The 19,024-nt window shown below is 49.7% G+C and overlaps 1 protein-coding gene across 1 annotated transcript; it reads left to right on the plus strand.

Annotated features, from left to right (window-relative positions):
* Positions 1-209: 209 nt before the first annotated feature.
* Positions 210-18,067, plus strand: PDAP1 (PDGFA associated protein 1). Its single transcript, XM_079782390.1, has 6 exons — positions 210-337; positions 10,042-10,133; positions 11,332-11,442; positions 13,621-13,742; positions 16,095-16,246; positions 17,370-18,067. The coding sequence occupies exons 1-6, from the start codon at positions 325-327 to the stop codon at positions 17,426-17,428; spliced, it is 549 nt and encodes a 182-aa protein (XP_079638516.1). The 5' UTR covers positions 210-324; the 3' UTR covers positions 17,429-18,067.
* Positions 18,068-19,024: the final 957 nt, after the last annotated feature.

The raw sequence follows: 19,024 nt of genomic DNA on the forward strand, positions 1-19,024 counted from the left end.
CTGTAAAGAAAACCAGACCTGCCGCTGCTTTTTTGCTCTCACTTTCCGAGGGTTGGCCAGCCGACTCACGCGTCTCCCCGGGCGGGGTGAGTGGGGGCGCTGTTGCCCGGCAGCACGCGGACAAGCCTGAACTCAGGCGGCGCGCGGGACAGCCCAGCTCCCCGCCGCTGATTCCCTGAGATGCCCAGTTCTCTTGGAGACGGCGGCGGCGGCGGCGCGCCGAGGGGACTGTGCTGGGCGGAAGAAGTCGAGCCCGAGGCATTTCCGGTTCCGGTGTCAGTGTAAGGCGCCGCCGCCGCCGCCGCCGCAGCTGCCAGAGCCGCGATGCCTAAAGGAGGTGAGGAGCGGGCGCGTGAGCCCCGTGGGCCTCGAGGGGCGATCCCAGTCTGGCTCCCGCTGCCCCAGCCCTCGGGCGTCTCAGAGAGCGGCGCAGAGGGAGGATGTCCGTGCCGGCTGAGGGCCAGGCCTAGGCCTCGACGCCGAATGGTCCCGATGGGGAGACTGAGGACCATAGTGGCCTCAGACCACTCCCTCGGGGGTCTGCGGAGACTCGGAGGCTCCGGGTCCTCGCCGACGCTGAAGGCCAGACCTAGGGCGCGCTTCTCTCCGGGGATGGGGGGCGGGGTGGGGTCTGGATCTTTCTCTCTTCTAGGCTCGCCGGAGACTGAGTCACCGTGTCCAGCGCCTGTGCAGGGCCCGCTTGCCTCGTGTGTAAAACGTGGGCCCTCTTGGGCTCTGGGTAGAGAGGCCTGCCTAATGAGACATAAGGTGATGCTCTTGAGCCCGGCAGACTCAGCTTTGGCTGCCCTATTCAGCAGCAGCTTGATGTGTATCTTTGAGTCAGTCCCTTAACCTCCCTGTGTCTTGGTTTCCTCATTTGCAAAGAAGGGTTATAATTGTACCTACCTCATAGTATTGATGCGAGGCTTAAACTAGGTAATCCCATGGAGTGCGCATATGTGCCTAGTAAGCTTTAACTCTTGTTATTTGTAAACTTTGTCAGTTCCTTGGCCAAGAAGGTAAAGAATCCGTGGCTTCCCAGTACATTGTTCATCCTCCTCCATCCTTTTTTCCCCTAAGAGTCAGTAGTTTTCTATTGGAAGCCCATCATCCAGTGGCTTTGGACAGGATATCTACCATTTTCCAGACTTCTCATCTGGAACACCTGGCTGATAACCCCTAAGTTGGAGAGTTGGGATTAGGGGTAATAAAATGATAGAGCACTTGAAGTGTCTAGCTAGCTCCTGGCACAGAACAGATATTCAGTTAATGTTGGCAGCTCATGTGTCATGTTGCTTGAGATGTATTAGCCCACAGGAAAATCTACTTGGAACTTTTTCAAACCTGAATGACTTCCTGACTCTACTTCCAGAGATAATTGGACTTTACAGAGTTTAATCCATTTAAACCTAGGTATCTGCTGGTTTAGTCTGTGGTAGGAAGAGCCACGTCTCCTCTGTATTCCTTAGTTTCTTGTTATGCACAAGGAGGATGCTAAGTGAGCCCTTCTGACTCCAGAATTCTGGCTCTAGGAGTTCTACTTAATAGGCACTTTGAGGCAAGGTTGGAGGGTACAATTAGAAAGTCCTAAACATGAATTCTTGGTTAAATGACATGGCCTTTTGACTTGTGAAAAACTTTATGTATAAACAAGATTTACACTTATTGCTTTACATTAATTTGCTTCAAAAGAAGGCAAAACATGAAAATGTTAAAGTATCAAATTCCTCATGAACAAAGAACCAATATTTGTTTCTGTTTAAAAACTGAAGCATTTTTAAAGGCATGAAGAGCTGATAAAAGTTATTGTAGACCAAACTAAACTAAGGTCAGCCTCTCATAGCCAAGTGTGCAGGATGGAAGCCTATAGTAGCCAATTTTGAGTTGTTACTATTGCCTGGAATTTTCAGAGGGCAAGGAAGGGTGTTGGTTTCTTATAATGGCAAGCTTGATCTTTCACAATAGGACTTTCATGAGCATAGACTGAGACACTCCTGGGAACCCAGGTAGTCATTAAAAATGGGTGGTGTACTTTGTAGCAGCCCAATTATGGCTATGCAGCTGCTGTCTAGGAAATTAGGGAGGCCAGTATCTCTGTTGCTGTCTCTGGAGTCCAGAGCAGCTCCGACGGTCTAATACAGATTCTCTGCTATCAGTGAGAGACTCACTGGAAATCAGGTGGACTAGAGCTTTCAGGAAAGGTGGGGATGGGTCAAAGCCACAGCTAATCCAGTATCCTCTGGGACCAGTAGAAGGGTTATAAAACTGGCTGATGGCTTTAGCAGGGGTCAGTCTATAAAACTGATACTCTTAGATGAACTTTAATTGCTAATCATACATATATTTTAAATTTCAAATTTTTATTGTTGAGAGTATTATAGATGAACCTCTTTTTCCCCCCTTGGCTCCCCTCCACCCAGTTTCTTCCCCACCCCAGGCCTTCACCACCCTATTTTTTGTGTCCCATAGGTAATGCATATATGCATGTAAGATTTTTGGTTAATCTCTTCCTACCCCCCTTCCCTCTGAGATTCATCAGTCTCTTCCATGTTTCTATGCCTCTGATTCTATTTTATTCATCAGTTTATTTTGTTCATTAGATTTCTTGTTCATTTATTTTATTTTTAGATTCAATTGCTGATAGATATATGTGTATTGCCATTTTATTGTTCATATTTTTTAATCGTTTTTTCTTCTTCCTCTCTTATTTATATATTTTTATTGATTTCAGAGAGGAAGGGAGAGGAAGAGAGATAGAAACATCAGTGATGGAGAATCATCGATTGGCTGCCTCCTGCACACCCCCTAGTGAGGATTGAGCCCACAACCCAGGCATGTGCCCTTGACCAGAATCGAACCCGGGACCCTTCAGTCTGCAGGCTGATGCTCTATCCACTGAGCCAAACCAGCTAGGGCGTCTTCTTCCTCTTTTTAAAGAATACCCTTCAGCCCGGCTGGCATGGCTCAGTGGTTGAGCATCAGCCTATGAATCAGGAGGTCACAGTTTGATTCCCCATCAGGGCACATGCCTGGGTTGCGGGCTTGATCCCCTGTGTGGGGCATGCAGGAGGCAACCAATCAGTGATTCTCATCATTGATGTTTCTATCTTTTTCTCCCTCTTCCTTCTTCTCTCTGAAATCAATCCTATATAATAAAACCCTAATATGCAAATCAATTGAAAGGCAGAACAACCAGTCACTATGATGCACAGTGACCACCAGGGGGCAGACGCTCAATGCAGTAGCTGCCCCCTGGTGGTCAGTGCACTCCCACGGGGAGTGCCCTTCAGCCAGAAGCCAGGCTCACGGCTGGTGAGCGCATTGGCGATGGTGGGACCCTCTCCTGCCTCCGCTGCAGGCAGCCAGTAAGAAGCGAGGGGTCCTGGACTGTGAGAGGGTGCAGGCTGGGCTGAGGGACCCTGCTTTCCTCCCCCTCCCCCGCCCCCAGTGCACGATTTTTTTTTTTTTAAATATATTTTATTGATTGTTTACAGAGAGGAAGGGAGAGGGATAGAGAGTTAGAAACATCGATGAGAGAGAAACATCCATCAGCTGCCTGCACACCTCCTACTGGGGATGTGCCCACATCCCAGGTACATGCCCTTGACCGGGAATCGAACCTGGGACCTTTCAGTCCGCAGGCTGACGCTCTATCCAGTGAGCCAAACCGGTTAGGGCCCAGTGCACGATTTTTGTGCACCGGGCCTCTAGTAAATATATATTTAAAAACAAACAAAAAATGAATACCCTTCAACATTTCATGTAGTACTGGTTTGGTGATGAACTCCTTTTGCTTTTTCTAGTCTGTGAAGCTGTGTATCTGACCTTCAATTCTAAATTATAGCTTTGCTGGGTAGAGTAATCTTGGTTATAGGTCCTTGCTATTTATCACTTGAATATTTCTTGCCACTCCCTTTTGGTCTGCAAAGTTTCTGTTGAGAAATCAGCTGACAGTCGTATGGGTACTCCCTTGTAGGTAACTAACGGTTTTCTCTTTCTGCTTTTAAGATTATTTGTCTTTAGCTCTTGGCATTTTAATTATTATTATTATTTTTTAAAGGAATGGGTATTTTATTTTTTATTTTTTTGTTAATCCTCACCCAAGGATACTTTTCCATTGATTTTTAGAGAGAGTGGAAGAGAGAGGGAAAGACAGAAATATCAATGTGAGAGAAACACTTTGATTGGTTACCTCCTGCACAAGCCCTGACTAGGGCCCAGGCCAGGAATGAGCCTGCAACCAAGATATGTGCCCTTGACCTGAATCGAACTCGGGACCCTTCGGTCCACAGGCTGATGCTCTGTTCACTGAGCCAAACTGGCTAGGGCTTGGCATTTTTTCCCTTCCTTTTATGGGGGCAGGGGAGGGGAGCATGGAGCAAGGCTGCCCTGAAGGCAGTGGACTTGTGATGCAGTGGTGGTGGTGGCAGGACAGCGTGGGTCCGCACAGCCCTCCCCGCAGCTGGGGCTCTTCGGAGCCCAGGCCCAACCCTACTGGGTTCTGGACACGGCTTTGTCTCCTCTTCCATCCTCTTGGCTGCAGGCTGCCGCCTCCTCTCTGAAACCAACTAACCCGGACTAGGGCTTGGCATTTTAACTATGATGTGTCTTAGTGTGGTCCTCTTTGGGCTCCTCTTGTTTGGGACTCTGTGCTTCCTGGACTTGTAAGTGTATACATGATTTTCAAAAAGTAATCTGAATTAATTTTGCAGCATATATATATTAATATATATTACACACTTAAATATATATATATATATATATATATATATATATATATATATATATATATGCCTAAGCACTGTTATGACCGGCCGACTGGTCGCTATGATGCGCACTGGTCAACGTAGAAGCTTCCCCCTGGTGGTCAGTGCACTCCCACAGCCAACCTCCCACAGTCCCTCCCCCACGCTGGCTGGCCCCAATCCTGACTGGGTGAGGGACCCCACCCGTGTATAAATTCATGCACTGGGCCTCTAATAGGCTAATAATTAGCCTTACATGTCTACCCCTAATAAACCAGCCTAATGATAATAGCCTAAACCTATCAATAGTATTCTTTTCTGATTCTCTATCTACCCCACTATTTATACTATCCACCTGACTATTACCACTTATGATTGTTGCTAGTCAGTTTCACCTGGCCAAAGAACCTTAAACGGGAAAAGATTATTAATATACTAGAGGCCCAGCATGCACGAAATCGTGTGTGGTTAGAGTCCGTAGGCCTAGCCTGGCCTCCTTTGCTGGCCTCTGCCACCCTGCGATGCTACGTGAAGCTCCCTGCCCCAAGACGCTCCGCGATGCTCGCGGCCCCTCCACTGCTCCACGAGGCTCCCCCCGCCCCACCACTGCTCTGCGAGGCTCCTCCTGACCTGCCATGCTCCGTGAAATTCCCCCCACCCTGCGACTGCTCCACTAAGCTCGCTGCCGCCCTGCGAAGCAGCCCGCTGCTGCCGCTCAACAGTCCCCAGTCCCGCCCACCACTACCACCACCCACTTCATGGTGAGCAGCTCGGGGGGAGGGGGTGTTCGAGAGGTGCTCCATGCACTTCATGGTGACCGGTTGTCCGTTTGGTCATGATGGCACCTGGTTCTGTATATATTAGGATTATTACATTCTCTAAATGTTCTTGATCATAACATTTTCAGCTATAGAATTTTATATCTTATTTGAAGCCACACTAGTCCCCATTCTTATTACCCACTGAGGGCGGCAGACTGAGTGACTTAATGCATGAATCTATTTCTTATTTTACACTCCATTAGGGTCACTACCTTTACTAATCACATTAACTTACATTCAAAATACTGTAGGCTCACTAAATTTTCTATTGACCCAATATTGAGTTAAACCATTAGTATGTTCTTGAGGTAACACATTATTGTGACTAGTGTACATGATAGCTTTTATAGTAACGACTAGAGGCCCAGCACACGATTAAATCGTGCGGGTAGGGTCCCTAGGCCTAGCCTCCTGCGATCAGGGCCATCTTCTGCCTGTTCGCCAGTCCCCAGGCCCAATGCTGCCTCCGCCGCCGCCACTGAGCTGCCAGGCTGTTGGGATCACCAGCTCATCCCCAGCCACTGCCACTGCTGCTGGGACTTGAGGCGCTGACGAAGGGGACCACGGCAGGGGATCCGGGTGCATGCCTGTGCACCAGGCCAAAAGCCTCCAGCAGAGGCTGATAGAAGGGGCTTTTGGAGGCTTTTGGCCTGGAGCCGGCGCGGACAACCGGCTCCCCGCCTCCGATGGCAGGGGAGCCGGGTGTCCTGGGTGTCTGAGGCAGCCCCCCTCAGCGGCCGCCAATCAGGCCGTTGAGAGGCGCGGGGGGCGGGACTCCCGCTCCCCGTGCCTCTCAATGGCCGGATATGCCACCCCGAGTCCCACCCCCCAGCCTCCCGCCGCCCAATCTTGGGCGTAGCAGAGTGATGGTTATTTGCATATTACCTTTTTATTAGGTAGGCTACTTTATATGGTCTCCATCTCTGACTGCCAAAAGCACATGTTGAAGCCCCTATTTCATGTTCTGTAGTATTAGCAACTATAATGCTAAAGTTAGGATGATACGGAATACTATGAATTACTATATTATTAAATCCTGTTACTAATTTTATAGCACACCCTTTCTTAATATTATCTTTACTAGAGGCCTGGAGCACGAAATTCATGCACTGGTGGGGAGTCCTCCCCAAGCCTGGCCTGTGCCCTTTCACAGTGTGGGAGCCCTGCGATTGATTACCCAAAGAGGTAGACCCCACCCACCCATCCGGGGCTCCTTGATGGATTGCTCCAAAGAGGTAGGCCGGAGCTGTGGGACCTGCCTCCGTGCCACGCGGAGCTGCAGGACCCCTGACCTCATCGCGCACGCAGCGTCTACACGTGCACGCAGCCCTGCCCACCTGTGCGCGCCCGCTGCACACGCAGCCTTCTGGTGATCGATCACTCATTACAGTGTGAGGGCATCATGGCGTGAGGGGGCGCCACGACCACATAGGCTTTTATTAATAGGACGGGGTATACTATTTCTTTCACCAGGTAAGGGAAGTTTTCTGTCATTATTTCTTCAGATAGGTTTTCAATGTCTTTCTCTCTGTCTTCTTCTGGCACCCCCATAATGCGAATGTTGGTATGTTTGAAGTTGTCCCAGAGGCTTCTTGCACTGTCTTCATATTTTTGGATTTTTTCTTTCTTTTTGCTCTTCTGATTGGGTGTTTTTTGCTTCCACATATTCCATATCCTTGATTGAATTCTCAGAATCCTCTACTTTCCTGTTGAATCCCTATAAATTATTCTTTATTTCAGTTAGTGTATGCTTAATTTCTGAGTGGTCTTTTTTTTATGTCTTTGACATTCTCACTGAGGTCCTTGGAAGTCTCATTAAGTTCCTTGAAACTCATTAAGTCTCTTAAAGCTCTCATTAAGATCCTTTAGTAATCTTATAACCATTGCTTTGAACTTTGTATCCAGTAGTTTGCTTGCTTCCATTTCTTTCATTTATAACATGTTTCTTTGTCTCCCCATTTTGGCTTCTTCCCCGTGTTTGTTTCTATGTATTAGGTAGAGCTGTTACGTTTCATGGAATTGGTAGAGTGGCCTTGTGTAGTAGGTATCCTGTAGGGCCCAGTGTCTCAGCCTCCCCGGTCATCTGAGCTGAGCACTCTAGGTGTGGTCTGTGTGCACAGTCTTGTAGTTGAGCCTGAGGGGAATTGGCCTCCAGGCCAATTGGCTGTGAGGACCAGCTGCGTCTGCAATGGAAGAGCTGCTATTCAGGAGACACCTCTGTGGAGCAGGACTTCCTTCAGTGGGTTTTTGATGCTCACTGAGTCTGCCCCTTGAGTGTGTCGCTCTTGGATGTTTAGAGTTGTAATCTGATATGGTCTGAAGCTGTCCACCGGGTCATTGGCTGGGGCCACCTGGCAGGAGCTACAGTGAGATCTGCAGATGGCTGCTATTTGTACTGGGCTAGGACCATGGTCGGCAAACTGCGGCTCGTGAGCCACAAGCAGCTTTTTGGCCCCTTGAGTGTGGCTCTTCCACAAAATACCATGGCCTGGGCAAGTCTATTTTGAAGAATTGGTGTTAAAAGAAGTTTAAGTTTAAAAAATTTGGCTCTCAAAAGAAATTTCAATCATTGTACTGTTGATATTTGGCTCTGTTGACTAATGAGTTTGCCGACCACTGGGCTAGGAAGTGCTCAGGCAAGGTCCAGCTGTGAGGCAAGGCAGGCTGGCGCTAGTGCTGGGTCTTGCGCCTTTTAATTGATAGGTTTGGGGTAAGCTGTCCCCAGCTGCTGCTTGTTTAAGAGAATTTAGCAAAGTCTGGAGCCTGAGCCCAGACAAGCCATTCATATGGAAAAGCAACTGCAAACAGCTTGGGTCGAGGCTGCAAATTGGGTGGGGCAGGGTCTCAGGAAATCATCAGGGTGGAGCAAACAGTGTGTTCCAGGCTGATGGAGACTCAGATATGGCTGCCAGTCAGCTCTGCGATGGGGGAGGTTCCAGCACAGGAACAATGACCCCTGCAAGCACCCCTGTCTTCTCAGCTCTGGAACCCTGGGCTAGGGGTCTAGTTTGGGCTGGGATCCCCTGCTTCTCACGGGAGGCCTTGGAGATAGCCCTCCCAATTAAAGAAATATCACACGTGGGTGTCAGACCAGCCTGTTCCACGCCTTCACCCCTTCTATCAGTCTCAATGCACTTTCTTCTTTACTTCTCTAGTTGTAGGACTTCCATGCAGTTGGATTTCAGGTGGTTCTGAATGATGGTTGTTCTGTATTTTAGTTGTAATTTTGATGTAGTTGTGGGTCACGGTGAGTACCAGGGTTTACCTACATTGCCATCTTGGTTCTCCTGCTAGTCATATTTTAACACTTAGATGGTAGTCAGGTCTATTTTCAACTTTAACTATGTTTCTTACTACAAGTACAAGAAAGTTTTCTCCAAAAGGTTTTAAGTTTTCTCTTTCTATCATACCACTTAGATGAAGTATCTTGTATTCCCTAGCATCTGTGGTAAATCATCTATGTGGCTTTGTCCCTCCCCCCAATACTATCCTATCTAATAAAAGAATAATATGCAAATTTACCGTCACTCCAACACAGAAGATGGCTGCCCCCATGTGGTCAAAGATGACTGCCCCCATGTGGACACAACATGGCCACCACAAGATGGCCAGCAGGGGAGGGCAGTTGGGGGCGATCAGGCCAGCAGGGGAGGGCAGTTGGGAGGAACCAGGCCTGCAAGGGAGGGCAGTTGGGGGCGATCAAGCCTGCAGGGGAGGGCAGTTAGGGGTGACCAGGCCGGCAGAGGAGGGAAGTTGGGGGTGACCGGACCTGCAGGGAAGGGCAGTTGGGGGGGACCCCGGGCTATAGGGGAGAGCAGTTGGGGGGACCAGGCCTGCAGGGGAGGGCAGTTATGGGTGACCAGGCCTGCAGAGGAGGACAGTTAGGGGCAATCAGGCTGGCAAGGGAGCAGTTAGGCATCAGTCAGGCTGGCAGGCAGAAGCGGTTAGGGGCAATCAGGAAGGCAGGCAGGCGAGCAGTTGGGAGCCAGCAGTCCTGGATTGTGAGAGGGATGTCCGACAGGCAGTCGGACATCCCTCGAGGGGTCCCAGATTGGAGAGGGTGCAGGCTGGGCTGAGGGACAACCTCCCCCACCCCCTGTGCATGAATTTTGTGCACCGGGCCTCTAGTGTTCTCATAATTGCATCTATCTGTGTTTGGATTCTAAGGGACCAGGTGACTTAGCCAGGCACTACATGCAGTATGCTCTCCCCTATATCCTCCCCTCAGGTCTTGTTTGTGGGAGCCTGCATCCAGCACATAGTTTAGTGCTGCATCAGGTGGTCACATGTTGCCTCTTTTTTTCCTTTGAGTATATGAGGATGGGGAAGTATAGGTTTGGGTTTTGTTTGGTGAGGGACAGGTGAGGTCTGCAATCTCTGGTGAGAGTGCCTCAAGCAGGACACAGCTCTCTGGGACTCGGCAATCAAGGAAGCTGCTTCCCTCCCGTCTTCCTAAATTGCCAATCCTCTTGCAGGGAGAAAGGGAGGCCACAAAGGCCGGGCACGGCAATACACGAGCCCTGAGGAGATTGACGCACAGCTCCAAGCTGAAAAGCAGAAGGCCAGGGTGAGTACATTGTGTCCCAGGGTGGTTCTCTGCCTCTGGCACCCAGATAATCCTGGCAAGGACCACCCATTCTCAGGAAGAAGCCTACACCTGGAATCTGGGGGAGCAGCAAGGAGAAGGCATGAGACTCAGAACAACCAATGCTGGCCATCCTCTGATTGGATCAATTAGAACTTTGTTCAGTCAACAACGGTTGCCTTAGTGAGTCTCTGTTCTTGTTCCTGTGTTCCCACCTTCCAGGGGCTCTCCCTTTGCCAGGCTCTAGGTTGAGCTCCCAGCACCACCTCTTGTCTGTTCCAGCCATAATGGACTGCTTGCCAAACCCAGCATAATATAATGCCCTGCCTTCCCATACCCCTACCAGGCAAAGTAACATTTCTTCCCTAGACCTTACTCAATGTCACCTCTTCTGTGACTCTCACTGGTGCTACCCACCCTTCCCTCTCCAGTGCAAGCTTAGTAGTTAGCTCTACTTTGCTTTTTCCAGACAACTTACAGGAAACAAAATATGTTTCTGTCGTTGTTGTTCGTGTCCCCTGCCACACCTTTAGATTCTCATCTGCATAAGGGCTGAAGGAAGCACAGTCAGGTTAGGGTAGAGGGGCCGGGGTACAAGGAAGGAGGGCCTGCCTGCCTTGGCAGCTGAGCAGGACCTTGGAGAATATGTACAGGTTTTGTAAGGGATCTCTTTGGTGGGGAGGCAAGAAAAGTGGAGGAAAGTGGTGTGCCAGGGCATTGTCTTAGGAAGCTGGTGTAGCAGGGCATCACTGCCACTGATGGTGGGAGTGGAAAGCAGGGGAGGACTTGCCCAATAAAAGTGAGTATGATTTGACAGCTGCACAGGGCAGCTGGGGAAGCAGAAGAGGATCTGAACAGTACTAGCACCACAGCTGAGTCCTTCTGACCTTGGGAGATGAGGTACCTAGCCTGGGAGAAGGGGAACAGGGTCTTTATGGCTGTGTGAGGGGCTTACTGGACTGTGGGAATGACTTCCGAGCTGAAGAGTCTAATGGATAGGCCATTTCTGTCCCAGGTCCCCCCGGGGGACCAGGGTCTTGGAGTAGGAGCCTTGTCATCCTTGATCTCGGCCTTCTCAAGGTCCACAGTCTAGATGTAGTTGGGGTGGGAGGCGGGGGGTGATAGTCTTGTGGTTTTGTTTTGCATTTTTAATTCTGTAGGTTGTCCATTTCTGAAATAGGAAGAAGAGGAACAAGGAGAAGAAGATGGAGATGGGGCTGCAGGTGACCCCAAAAAGGAGAAGAAATCACTAGACTCAGATGAGAGTGAGGATGAAGATGATGATTACCAGGTACTGAGCTTGGTGGGGGCCTGAGACATGAACTCATCCATTCAACAAACATTTATCAAGTGCCTGTTGATCACCAGTCCCAATGGTAGATGCAGACAGAGTCCTTGCTCTTAAGAGTTTACATAACGATGTTTTCGTCAAAGGTGGACCACATATGTGATGGTGGTCCCATAAGATTATAATGGAGCTGAAAATTTCCTGTCATCTAGTGACATCATAGCCATCGTAACATTGTGGTATTATAACGCATTACTCACGAAATGTATGGTGATGCTGTGTAAACAAACCTACCAGTCATGTAAATGCATAGCACGTACACTTACTTAGGCTATACCAGTGGTCGGCAAACGCATTAGTCAACAGAGCCAAATATCAACAGTACAACGATTGAAATTTCTTTTGAGAGCCAAATTTTTTAAACTTAAACTTCTTCTAACGCCACTTCTTCAAAATAGACTCACCCAGGCCGTGGTATTTTGTGGAAGAGCCACACTCAAGGGGCTAAAGAGCAGCATGTGGCTCGCGAGCCACAGTTTGCCGACCACTGGGCTATACCATCTAGGTTTGTGTAAGTGTACTCTAATGTTCGAACAATGGCAAAATCGCCTACTGATGTATTTTTTAGTATGTATCACTGTTAAGGGGCACATGATTGTATGGGCAATAGGGAAGTAAATGAACGATGTAATTTCAAGTAGTGGAAGTATTACAGATAAAATGGACTGTGATCAAGGATACTTGGGAGTAGTGTGCGGTAAGGAGGTTACTTTTAAACTGAGATCTCAAACAAGATGGAACCGGCAATGCAGAGCAGTCGAGGCAGCCAGATTAGTAAGTGCAAAGTTCCTGGGGCGGAACTACCTGATCATGTTTAAAAAATAGAAGGAGGTTGGTGGGACTGTGACTTGGTGGATAAGGAGTAGAGTGGTTAGGGAGGAAGGAGGAAAGGTTGACAAGGGCAGCTCTGGTATGGCTGCTGAAGGGGTTTGGGTTTCACTGTAGGTGGGCAGTGGGCAGCTGGTGGGGGTCTCGAAGTTGGAGAGAGAGAGGAACTGATGTGCTTTTTAAAAGATTGTTTTGGCTGCTCTACAAAGAGGGAATTGTGGGATGTTGAGTTTGGAAAGCAGTGAAATGTTGGTAGGTATCCAGCCAAGAATTTGTGGTTTATATTAGGGTGGTGGCAATGGCAGTGCAGAAAAGTGGGCATATTTTAGAGAGAGACTTAGTGAGGTTTGTTGAGGGTTGGGTGAGGGGGCTGAGGTAAGAAGGAATAAGGCCATGCTTAGGGTTCTGGGGAGGAGCAGGGTGGGTTGGGGGTGAATCTTAAGTTCTGTTTTAGACACATTAAGTTTGTGATATCAGTTATCCAAATTGAGGTGCATAGATGTAGCCAGATTGGACATAGGTATCTGCAGCTCTGTATAGTGGTCATATTGACTGGTGTTTAGAAGCTGTCTTTCCGGTCACTTTATTAAAGAGAAAGATGGGGTTGGCAGGGTCTGATAATGTTGACCAAATCTATTACATCGAAAACTTGTGCTCTCATTTCTTTCTGAACGTCTCTGGGATGTGGGAGGTTCAGGCTCCAGGTTCTTGGGCCAGCATTCAAAACTCATAGGCTGTGATCTGATGGCTAAAGTCATATTTCCCTCCTGTCAGCTTAGATGGCTAGGAATTAGAATTGGTCCTGAGACCATCATTGGCCCACTGTACTCTGGGGATCCAGCATTGCATGTTGTAGTCAGGCGTGAGATTCCGTGGAAAACAGCTTTTGGAGTCTGAACTTAAAGTGGAGGAGTAGTGAGTGCTCTGCTGGGCGATTTTGATTTGGGCTTGGGTTCACATCTCATCTATTGTCTACTTATTGGTTGGCTTTAGGCAAGTTATTTAATCCTGTGCCTCCATTTTGTCACCTTTGAAAGTGGGATAATAATCCCTGGCTGCTGGGACTTAGCATAGGTTGGGCTCTAAGTCATATACACTAGTTCTCCTGTACCTCCCATGCTGGTACTGGTAAAGACAATCCTGTGAGGTTTTGGGCCAAGCATCTGGGGTGGGCTGGGGTGGAACAGGAGTTTATCTCCATCCACATGGGCTGTTGGGAGATGTTGGAAGTGGCCTTCAGGGGCTCTGCAGGACCTAAACTTCTCCAACAGCCAGCTTCTTGTCCTATCTTAGCAAAAGCGCAAAGGTGTGGAAGGCCTTATCGACATCGAGAACCCCAACCGAGTGGCACAGACAACCAAAAAAGTCACACAACTGGACTTGGATGGGCCCAAGGAGCTTTCAAGGAGAGAACGGTAACCTCTGCTGCTGGGCCTGGTGACCTGAGCACATAGGCCAGGGGCTGACCTGTGGGGGCTGAGGCACCCACCTCCACTGAGGCCCCCGCTTCCTGGGCTCTGAGATCTCCAGTGGCTTCAGCTATGGTGTTGATCTCTGTTTCATCTCATTCCCTAAAGGCTCTTTAGAGCAGCGGTCGCCAACTGGTGGTCCACAGACCACTGGTGGTCCATAAGGTCCGAAAGGTTGGCGACCGCTGCTCTAGAAGCTTCTCCACAAAACAAAAAAGCAGAATTTTAAAATTCACCAATAGAAACAGGAGAGCAGATTCAGACCTGAGTTTTGCACTTGAATTAATCCCTCGGGTTACAGAGGGTTTTGCTATAGTTCCTGCTTCCATTGCACCCCACTCCAGGGACACTTCCCTTATCCAGCCTGATTGCATCATTCCTGGCCTGTATCCATCTGTAATGTCATGGCTATGAGATGAGGAGGGGATTTGGGGCCTGTGGAGTCCAGAAGACAGCACAGTGCAGGGAGATCCACTGGCTGCCCAGCCCTCTCCAAGTCTTAGGTGAAAATGGAGCAGCAGATAATTTCCTTGTAGATTGTGTGAGGATCATAGTAAAGTACCAAGGTGCCCTGCACACGGCCAGTTTTCCATAAGCAGTAACCTGACTTCTGATGGCTGCCAGGTGACATCAAGGGCCTTACAAGAGGTTGAAGGTCGTTAGGGAAAGCTGCTCTGTTTTTTTCTTCTGACTAGGCTGCTGGGATTTATTTTATTTTTAAATATATTTTATTGATTTTTTACAGAGAGGAAGAGAGAGGGAGAGAGAGTTAGAAACATCGATGAGAGAGAAACTGCCTCTTGCACACCCCCTATTGGGGATGTGCCCGCAACCAAGGTACATGCCCTTGACCGGAATCGAACCTGGGACCCTTGAGTCTGCAGGCCGAAGCTCTGTCCACTGAGCCAAACTGGTTTCGGCAGGCTGCTGGGATTTAAATCCACCTCCCTGTGCTGGTTCCGTGAGGGGTCTGTGAAAATCCCATGAGGAAGGGGTCTGTTAAAACCCATGAGGAAGGTCCACAAGCTTGGGTGTGATTAGAGGCTTTGATGGACTCTACTCCTCCAATAGATTCCTTCTCACCAGTGAAAAGGGATCCTGTTGCTGCTCCTGCCTTTTGGGTTGCAGAGTGAAAGGCATAAAGACCTGCACCATGCCTGGCTCTTAGCCTTCACTGAGGGGGCCCTGAGAGCCTTCAGGCAACCTCGCTTATCATCCAGATGCCTCCGTGACCCCCTCCTCCCTCCTAGTGTAGGCTGACAGGTATTCCTGTCTTATCTTTTTAGTAAGTGTTTTGTCCAGAGTCTTCTGGGTGAGATATCTGCACATCCAACTTTGATTGCTGGGGGTTTTCCCCTCCCCTCTGGCCATGCCCTATGCCTCGTTTTTCATTACTCCCCAGCCCTGTGTGCTATGAGGCCAATGGGATGCCCAGTCTCTCCCTTCCCCAACCTCCTGCCAGGTGGGACTTCTCTGCCACCTCCAAAATCGGCTCTTCCAAGAACCTGGTGTAAATGAGACACACTAATCTCACACCCTGACAGGTGCCCATTCCAGTTCAGAATCTCAGGCTTGGGAAGAAGATCCTCAAAGGGAAACTAATGACCCTCCCCTCTCTCTACTTATGGTGTTGGTGGCTGTCACCTTTGTCCCATGGGAGTCCAGCTCTTATTCACACCCCTATGAATGGGGGCCCCCCCTTGGAGGCAGCCTCATGCACATCTGAGCTGCACTGATTGAGAATGTGCAGTGTCGAGTCTACCTGGATTGGGTGTGCCTAGTTCCCATCCATGGCCATGTGGTTCACACCTTTCTCCACCCCTTAGAGAATGTGGTTTCTATTGCCTTCCTCCTCCTGGCCATCTTCTGTGGACACAGTTCACTTGGTTTTGGTTCTCCTTTCTCACTGTGGACACCAGATTCTAGTCAGCCACACCCTGCCCACTCCTCACCACCCCAGCCAGACATGGTCCATATTGTGTTAAGGCTTTCCCAAGGTCACAGGCCATGAGCCTACCCACTTATCCCGTCTTCCATCTGAGGAGGCTGAGTACATAACTTGAGCTTCCAGCCCCTTGAGTCTGCCATGCAGAGGTCCAGACTGGTCCCTCTGCGTGTTTTGTTTGGTGAGTGTCCATCAGGGAGGGGCACATGGAGCCAGGGGCCCTCCCTTAGCCAGGGGGCCCTCCACCACTTGGGTCTAGGCCTGAGTACTTGGCCATTTTTCTGGCTCCCACATCCACCTCAGCTGATAATGGTGGGGAAGATGTCCCTTGTGACACTATTTTATCCAAACAGAGAAGAAATTGAGAAGCAGAAAGCAAAAGAGCGTTACATGAAAATGCATTTAGCTGGGAAAACAGAGCAAGCCAAAGCTGACCTTGCCCGGCTGGCAATTATCCGAAAACAGCGGGAAGAAGCCGCCAAGAAGAAAGAAGAAGAAAGGAAAGGTAAGTCCCAGGTCACTGTAGCACTGCCTGACTGGTTCTGGGCATAAATGCTGCACTTCATTGTCCTTGTTGTGAAGTGGGGAGGGGTCAGATTGTTTGGTAGAGGCCCACCCTGTGTGTATGCACCTTCCTCACTGTTAGGTGGAAGTGGGAGTTCCTAACCCCTCCCCACCAGGGTGCTCGGAGGGTCCCACAGCAGCATAGGGTTAAACATGGGTTTGAACTTCAGCAGAGCACTGTCTGTGGCATCTGAGAGAGGCCTCAGGGATATATCAAGTGCAGATCTTCGAGTTTGGGAGGTCCCACCAAGGTCTGGTGCCTTGTGTGGCTGGGGGAGCTGTCTGGGATAACCACTGTCTGTATGAGGGGCTTGGGAGGTGGGGCAGGGTGGGCTGGATTTCATGGCAGACGCAGATGAAATCTGGCCCAAGTGTCCTTTCTCCATGTCCTCCCTCCAGTGGGCCCAAGGTGGTAGAGGGTTCCTGTAGGCCAGGTTGGCTGTGGGAGTTGGTCTGGTTTACAGGAGCGTTTGACTCATGTTCTTATGTCTTTATCTCGTGCATTTTACATGTGGGACCATGAGAGCCCTTAGGGATCCTGCTATCCTGCCTCCTCACCAAACAGCAAGGAAACAGGCCTAGAAATGGGAAACCAGTTATCCAGGGGCATCGTTACCACACTGGAGATAATCTGGTTTTCCCGGCTCCCTGCTAGCGGCTCTTGCTTCACAAATCCCAAGCAGGAAAAGACTTCCTGTGTAACTCTGAACATTGTTGCTGATTTTAGAGAATTCAGCATCTACTGGGAGAGATTGGAATTACTGGGTTCTGCCAGGGGCGGTGTAAAAAGAGTTTCTATTTTAGTCCTGGATTGGGTGTTGGTGGGTCTTTATGGAGTGGGCCCCAAACTCAGTGAGAATGTCTGCACACCAGGGTTCAGTGGCTTCAGCAGAAATCCTTTTCCTGCTGGAGGGTATCAGGTAGGCCTCTCAGTCTCTGCCTGGTGAGCCAGTTGCACAAATGTTTTCTGAGGCCTATCAGACTTACAGTTCTGATTCTGGGAGTGGGGTTGGATATGTGGAGGGGTTGTTTTAACTACCCTTTCCTTCCCTTTCTACTCTTAGCAAAAGATGATGCAACTTTGTCAGGAAAACGAATGCAGTCGCTCTCCCTGAATAAGTAACAAGGCCCGAGGGAGGAGATACCAGGGAACTGGGCCATGCGGCCAGGACTGCTGCTGTGTCTCGCCCACCCTGTGCCCTGTCACCACTGCAGCAGCCCCTCAAGACAAGGAGTTCCCCACAGCCTGGGGTCTCCTCTTCATCTTGGCACGGAAATTGTTTGGGGGATGGTGGGTGGGGGGCTGGGGGGAGGGGGCAGCTGCTATCTTTGAGACACAAAGATGCAGGACAGCATTTCATATGTAACCATTCGAATGTTTTTGCTGTTTTTAGAATTCAGAACTTTTGTTGGGGGTGCCTGGGAGGTGGGTTAAGAAGAGCGTCCATTTGTCCAGTAGATTGCACAGAAGGGGGTGGTTGTGCTGGGGGCTGCTGCTGGTGAGTTTGCAACAACCAGCCCATCTGTGTTGCCTGGGTGCTCACTCAGGGGCTGTCATCTGGGAGCCTGGGTCTCTGAGGGTCATGGCTCTTCCCATGGCCTCCCCTGTGCCCTTCTCTGCCCCATTCCCACCTTTCTGACCAGGGCCCATTCTTAACCCTACCCATGGATCATTTTAAGAAACCGCTGTTTACTGTGCAGCACCCAGGCAAAACATGCTCTACAAATCCAACTTGTATATTTGGCAGATTAAACTTGACATTATCGTAACCCTGTTCCATGATCCATCTTTGGGCCCCTATGCCTGGGCCATTTTCACCCAGCAGGCATGTTGTCACTCTCAAAGCAGGCCTGCCCCACAGGTTCAGTTGGCACTGAGCAGGGTTTGGGGACTGGAGACCTCACAATACAGGAGTTGGCCTTCTCCCTTTAACCAAGTAGGAGTCTTAGGTCAGAGTGGCCAGGGCCCTGTCCACGTCCACAGCAGGCTGGCAGCAGCACTGCACCTCCCTGTCCTGTCCTTCAGGTGCCCCCTGGTGGTAACAGCCTCAGGATTTCAGTGCAGGGAGGAAGCATCCTAATGGCTGATATCCAGCATGACTGCCAAGAGTTATCTCATTCAGTCCTTACCACTCTTTATGGTGGGATGGCAGCAGGGACGCTGGGGCTTAGCACAGTCACGGCTGCCTGCAGGCTCTGCCATGGTGCCTGTCCTGCCCCCCCCTGCAACCTCCTTAGAGGCGCTCTGTCTGCCTCATGAATAGCATCATCCTTTCTTTGCACATGGTCCTGGGAAGTCAGTGACTGGGTGCCAAGTAGGGAGTTTGACCTGAAGTCAGATGGATTTAGTGGTCGAGCCCAACTCCCAGTGGCCTCTACCACATTCCCTGAGCTTGGCCATGCTGGAGGTCACAGCCTTGGGCACCTGAGGAGGGATACCACAGCTGCCAGCATACGCAGCTCATCCTGGCCTACAGAAACTCCCTCATTACTTAGATCAGTGGTCGGCAAACTCATTAGTCAACAGAGCCAAATATCAACAGTGAAACGATTGAAATTTCTTTTGAAAGCCAAATTTTTTAAACTTAAACTATATAGGTAGGTGCATTGTTATTAACTTAATTAGGGTACTCCTAAGCTGGCCTTTGCTAAAAACTCAAGGGGCCAAAAGAGCCGCATGTGGCTCGCGAGCCGCAGTTTGCCGACCACTGACCTAGAT

The sequence above is a fragment of the Cnephaeus nilssonii genome (genome assembly GCF_951640355.1).
Source record: "Cnephaeus nilssonii genome assembly, chromosome: 2".
In the NCBI taxonomy this organism is placed as follows: domain Eukaryota; kingdom Metazoa; phylum Chordata; class Mammalia; order Chiroptera; family Vespertilionidae; genus Cnephaeus; species Cnephaeus nilssonii.